This window comes from Coccinella septempunctata, chromosome 8 (genome assembly GCF_907165205.1).
Source record: "Coccinella septempunctata chromosome 8, icCocSept1.1, whole genome shotgun sequence".
In the NCBI taxonomy this organism is placed as follows: domain Eukaryota; kingdom Metazoa; phylum Arthropoda; class Insecta; order Coleoptera; family Coccinellidae; genus Coccinella; species Coccinella septempunctata.
The window spans coordinates 14,711,540-14,718,003 of NC_058196.1; the positions used below are offsets into that span (position 1 = coordinate 14,711,540).

Sequence of the window (6,464 nt, forward strand, 5' to 3'; positions counted from 1 at the left end):
TACACTCAGACGCAGATGATACTTTCTGTGTTGTTCTCCATCCATACTTACTAGAAAGTTTTTACACTTGGCCCGGATTCGAACTCGCGAGTACGTGGGGACATCGCATTACTGGGTCTTCGCTGCAACCGTCCTAGCTACCGAGACTAACGATATACTTGTAGGAACATATTCATTCTATTGTTAACTAATTTATGGAATAGTAGTCGATTGATGCAGAAATACCATATAATAAAAACTAAAGTCTTAAAACTTAACATAGATTATTTTATAATAGTAATTACTCAAGTATTTAGTCTTCGTTCATCATAACGTTATTCATTATATAATATTCATAAGATATTCATATACTACAAAGCGGGAAAATGGAGTTTAGTGAAAAATAATATTAAATTTTGGTGTTCATTGATATACATGTATGTATTATAAGGTCCATATTACGGACTCCTAGTGAATATCCGGTATGGACATTCAAAAGATGTGTCCCTACCGGATGTCCACTAGGTATCCGAGATACGGAGATATAGGGTAACGGCACCGATTGTGGCCATGGTACCAGTTGTGGCCACTCGAAATCATTTTCTGGACTGAAACGTATTCTATTTGATTTAGCCAATAAAATTTGCCTTCTATTCCCTTCTTGATTATTCCTTGACCAATTGGCGAGCTCGTTTTTCAAAAGAGATGGCGAAATTCGTTGCTTCCTCTGTTTAGTTCTTGAAAAGTCGCTGTACCAGGTGGACGCTTATAAGTGCGATTAAGAAACACATGGTAAGTCTCCATTGATTTTTTTCAGTTATACTTTTGCGTTACTTGTAGAAAATATTTTATGTTATTAAATGCATCATATTCTTCCCTATTTCAAATAAAAAATTGAAAATTTTCCATTCTAACTAATGATATTGTGCTGGCCACAACTGGGTCACGAAAAAGTCCGATTTGCGACTTGTAGTCACTTGGTGGCCAGAAGTGGAGCGTAAAAACCCAGTTGTGGCCACCAGTTAATAAAGGATAGATTATACTTTTATCTTATTGAACAGATAAAGATGCAACACTCAATTTAATTTTCCATTTTTCAGGAACAATGTCATCCAAAAAGTTATTTCAGTACTACAGAGCAGGGGTTGAGCAAGTGTGCTTACATTTTTTCAATAGGAACATTCGTAATTGTTCGTTATGCCAACATTTTGTATCATGCAAAAATATTTACGTCCAGTTTCATAATCAAATTTAAAGACACTTTAAGCTTGAAGCTTCCTCTACGTCCAGTTTCATAATCGAATTTAACGTCAATTTAAGCTTAAAGCTTCCTTTACTGTCATTTTTAGTAGGGTTAAAGGAAGCTTCAAAATTAAAGCGACTTTAGGTTTGATTGTGAAACCGGCCGTTAGTGTCATTTTTGGTAGAGTAACGCCCAGTTTCATAATCAAATTTAGAGTCACTTCAAGCTTAAAACTTTCTTCAGTGTCATTTTTAGTAGGGTTGAAGGAAGCTTTAAAATTGAAGGGACTTTAGGTTTGATTATGAAACCGGCCGTTAAAGAAAGCTTTAAAATTAAAGTGACTTTAAGTTTGATTATAAAACCGGCCTTAAATATCAGTGAACTATTGCTGTGCAATGTCTAGCGAAGTGAAAAAAACTGGAAAAGGTCCGAACCTCCAGACCTTCTGTTATGAGAAAGAAGACTTATTCTCGAAAATTAAAGAATCAAAGGCTGCTAACACTCGCCGAGCATGTTTTGTTCAAGAAATGAAACTTTTCGAGAAACATTAATATTTTTGCCTTTATTCGATGACTTTTTCATCGGGAAATCATTATTTTATAGTATTTATATCTATATTTCCATGAATTTCGAATATATTTTTTGTTATTTATGTAAATGTTTGGTCAATTTCGAATGGAGTGAGCATTCAAAGTATGCCAGTTTAACCACACCTGTGACTGGCCACAACTGAAACAATGTGTGGCCACAACTGGTGGAAAACGTGGCCACAACTGGATAAATTGCACTCGCTCTCCTTTTCATTGTTTAATTATTTAATTCGCCGCCACAATATATTTTGCTTGGCAACTCTCTAATCACAATATTCATGAGGAGTGTTTTCAAATTTTTAATTGTAAAGCGATGCTTAAATAAGGGTACGATCATGATTTGAAGTTGGAAAATGTCTTAAAGTGGCCACAACCGGTGCTGTTACCCTATACATGTAATGTGTATATGTAATTTGGTCCATATTACGTCCATTACGGACTCCTAGTGAATATCCAGTAGGTGTCCGAGATGGATGTTATACGGACCATGTAATGTGTATATGTAATTTGGTCCATATTACGTCCCTTACGGACTCCTAGTGAATATCCAGTATGGACATTCAAAAGATGTCCCTACCGGATATCCACTAGGTGTCCGTGATGGATATTATGTTATAATGATAATATAACGTGAAATTATTAGCAATAAAACAAAACAAAAATTCAACTTTAACGCCCCCTATCTTTTTCCACACCTTTTATTGAGGTATATTTGGTCCTATCGCCATATTTTGGTCCAAACAATCTGCCCTTATCCTAGGTCCCAATAGTTATGAATCACCCTGTATATATATTATCAATACATCGAAATACCATAAAGTACTTCAGGATGGACAACCAATAACTCAAAAATAATTTGTCAAATTTGAATCAGTTCAAAGTTATAACCAAAGGGTTATAACCGAGGGAAGTACCTAAAAAGCCATGAAATTGCTAATACATAATACACTATCTAACAGCAAAAGCCTTCATCAATGCAAATTTTTCAAACCACATCTTGAAAGCTGAAGAGATATGAGTGTTGAAGTTCTGAATATATATTCTCATTTCTCTCAAATATCTTAGGGATTGTGGATTGTCCACCCAGTCATAAAATAACATAATCAATTCCTCCTGTGCTATCCTGGACTAATAAAAAACAAAAATACAGAGTATAATAATTTATTCTATTATATTCAGTTATAACACATACAGCACTATCCCATGGAATAGGCAATAAGGTTTGCGATGAGTAAAGCCAAAAAAAAATTCAGTGGAGGTTTTAATTAAACAATCAAACTGACAAAACTAATTCTGCATGTGTGAATTAGAAAAAATAGCTATTATTACAAGAATATATTCTACATACCCCTGTATATCACCAATAAATTCATTTGAATACACATTTCAGTGGAGAATTCATGCAAAAACAGATAAGTTGCTAAATGATGTTTAAAAAAACCAGTGGTCATATAGAAATATGCCATAGTAACATTTTTCAACAAATTTATTTAAATTTCAAACAAGTGTCTTTCAAATTTAGTCAATGTGGGGATTTAGAACAATAAAACAAAGGGAATATCTCTAACTTGATATGATCCAAACTGTAATAACCCATTTGTTGTAAAGATCTACGACAACAAAAAGTTAATTCAGCAAAAAACCCATCTAATCAATAAATATCATATTATTTGGATACATTTTATAAATAAAACCCCAGGTGAGGGAAAAACTGGATTTATACAATGTAAAACAAGAGACAATCGGGGGAACAGTGTCTTGGCAAAATTTTGAAGCACATTATACAGTTTTTCTCAAATTATTAATATTAAATTTGAAACTCAATTCTTAGCGCTAATCAATGAAACTTTGTTCTACACAGGCTTTGACTCGTTTTTCATATTCCCTTCTGTTTTCTTTGTAGAGTTGTGCAGCCATAGAATTCGCTGGGGAATTGGGGTTAGGGTCACTTAATAAAGACTGAAATAAACAATTTTGCTCAAACACCAATGACCTTTGATCATAAAAAATTTACCGAGTTGTACTCACTTGAATTGAAGTTAGAATAGCAGATACATCATACGTTGGACTCCATCTATTTTGTAAAATGTCTAAACATATACCACCATCTGCATAAACATTTGGGTGAAACATATGACTGACAAACCGAACTGCAGGAGGTTTATTAGGGTATTCTTCTGTGAATTCAATTGTGAGTTTGAAGGTTCCATCTTCAAAGGGAGTGTCATGAGGACCAAAAATAACAGCATTCCATATCATAATATTGTTATCTGTAGGAGCTCCACTGACCCCTGTTGGAGGATCTTCTTGCAGTCTTGAAAAATATAAGTATTTTGAACACAAAGATGAAAGTTGGTATTGAAACAAAGAAAAACAAAGGACGAGGTAATTACACGAATAACCTTAAGGATGACTAGTGATAGTGATGACTACAAACCTCTTGAAATCCCTCATTAAGCGTCGTCTGGCAGGAGTAGACATTTTTAGACAATTTAATTGAAACTAGGTTAAGGAACGAAATATCTTAATTTAATCGTTCGTTGCGGGAACACAAGAATTTGTAGCTATCTTTGAATTTATGCAATGTCTGATAAACACAATAGAACTTGTGCTCTCATGACATACGGAGGAGGATGCAAGGCAACCAGCGAAAAGTCGACCAATAAACAAAAATAGCACTAGGCTCGTATATTCTTTTCACTCATGAATGATGCAGAGGTTATTCTGTTAGGGGAATTTGGCGAGAATTAGGTGATTCGATGATCGTACGTCAATCGTTCTGTCCGTCAGTCAGAGTCATAAAATTAAGTAATTTCTATTTCTTCGAAAGCTTTGGCTACCAACTCTGAAAAGTTAATCTGCAGATCTTCAATAATGACTATTAACTATTACAAAGTTTTTGTCTGATTGTTTATATGTACGGTCAACTGTCAACCAGGGATATATCTCTGCTGTCAACTTGATACCGCAATGACTGAGTATTGTTTCAGTTTTTTCACGATAGAGGACGACATTCTGCTTCTCGCGCGAAAAAGAGGATGCTTCTTCCCATTTGACATGAAGCTCAGGCAGTAGGAATCTTTAAGGTAGATATTCTGTCTCTACCATGGGTAAAGGAAGGGGAGGGACCATATTCCATATTTCCAAAGATATGTGTATATAATATAACGTTGTATATTTCCCTTGTAACAAAAATATGGAGCTCTACCCCCTCCATAAACAAAAGTGTAACATAGTTTCCGCCATATTCGTATGAGGAAATTGTGGCGGGAATTTGGTTTATTTGAATTTCTTCAATTCGAAGTGTTTCCTCGGTTCAGTTTTAATGATAATCGAATTCAGAAATAATGTGGGTAAAAATAAAAGTACCATAGTCTATAGTGTCGAAATAACATGAAATATAGCTTGTTGAATGAATTGGTGGGCTGAATTCCCAAGAGATTGATTGAAATTGTTCCTATAATTGTTGTGCACCCTTTCCTCATTATGAAAAAATACATTTTTCGTGAGAAAAAGATGACTTATTAGATTTATGTTTTCAATAACATAAAACTATTTGGGTGGGTTGAATACGAAAAAAATTATTTTCTCAATTTCAAGCATTCCAAGAAAAAGAAAAAAACATTCGATATACTAAATTGAACGTACAAACAAAAAGGTGAGATTCCTTAAGTGAGTTTAAGAAAAAAAAGTCCCATAAACATGGGGTCGCAAACGTTTCGTTTTCGAGATACAGAGTGTTGAAGTTTGAATTTTTTTCAAGTTTTTTTCTCATAGTATCTACACTTCACAAGATATTCAACTGAAATTTGGCATAGATATTACATTTTAGAGTTGTCACCACGTGACATGGCAATTTCGATAGAAGATCTACAGGGTGATATTTTTTCTGGAACACTGCCACCTGTTCTTCTGCAGAACTTTTTTTTGGTGAGCAACTGTTAATTTGAAAAAATGTGAACAGAAGCTTTGTTCTTATACTAAACTTTTCGATCTCTTGTAGTTTTGTCGTATCTACCAACGATTTCGAGAAAAAAACTTGAAAAAAATTCAAACTTCAACACTCTGTATCTCGAAAACGAAACGTTTGCGACCCCATATTTATGGGACTTTTTTTTCTCACTTAAGGAATCTCCCCTTTTCGTTTGTACGTTCAATTTAGGAACACCCTGTATAGAAATGCCATTCAATATATGGCATTTCCATATATCTAGTCAACTAGAACTGGATATTTATGGTTGAATATAGGGTCGAAAATTGAGGTGAAATTGAAGTTCAATATCGAGAAAAAGAATTATTTTCAATTCCTTTTCCTACCTTTTGCAGATAAAACAAAGTAAGTTTTGAAAAGTAATTAGAAAACTTCTCTCATACATCATCTTTCTGGGATGTTGAAAAAACATTATTTTTCCCTATTTTGAATTGGTATGGTGAAAATTACTGCCCGGGGCCCCACACAGCTCTAGGCGGCCCTGTGTGGAAATTGATCACTTTGAAATTGGCTTCTGCGTTAACGTTTCATATATGACGAAAATTTGACGAAAGAGATTTGGAATAAGTACGGTATATTTATAAATTCAGTAGGGCTTTTTGGGTGGGGCTGGAAGCTCGTTATAGTTTTTTGCATACTGACAAGAAAATTAAATTATATT

The 6,464-nt window shown here is 34.2% G+C and overlaps 1 protein-coding gene across 1 annotated transcript; it reads right to left on the reverse strand.

Moving 5' to 3' along the window:
• Positions 1-2,957: 2,957 nt before the first annotated feature.
• LOC123319173 (ubiquitin-conjugating enzyme E2-17 kDa) lies at positions 2,958-4,568 on the reverse strand. The gene is made up of 3 exons (XM_044906034.1): positions 4,250-4,568; positions 3,841-4,126; positions 2,958-3,771 (listed from the first exon to the last, which is right to left on the reverse strand). The coding sequence occupies exons 1-3, from the start codon at positions 4,291-4,293 to the stop codon at positions 3,646-3,648; spliced, it is 456 nt and encodes a 151-aa protein (XP_044761969.1). The 5' UTR covers positions 4,294-4,568; the 3' UTR covers positions 2,958-3,645.
• Positions 4,569-6,464: the final 1,896 nt, after the last annotated feature.

Bases quoted from the DNA above. Each gene is read 5' to 3' on its own strand.
- LOC123319173 (XM_044906034.1), bottom strand. From the start codon at position 4,293: ATGTCTACTCCTGCCAGACGACGCTTAATGAGGGATTTCAAGAG. The intron at 4,127-4,249 runs GTTTGTAGTCAT...ATATTTTTCAAG, and splicing joins TTAATGAGGGATTTCAAGAG to ACTGCAAGAAGATCCTCCAA. The intron at 3,772-3,840 runs GTGAGTACAACT...TGTTTATTTCAG, and splicing joins CTATTCTAACTTCAATTCAA to TCTTTATTAAGTGACCCTAA.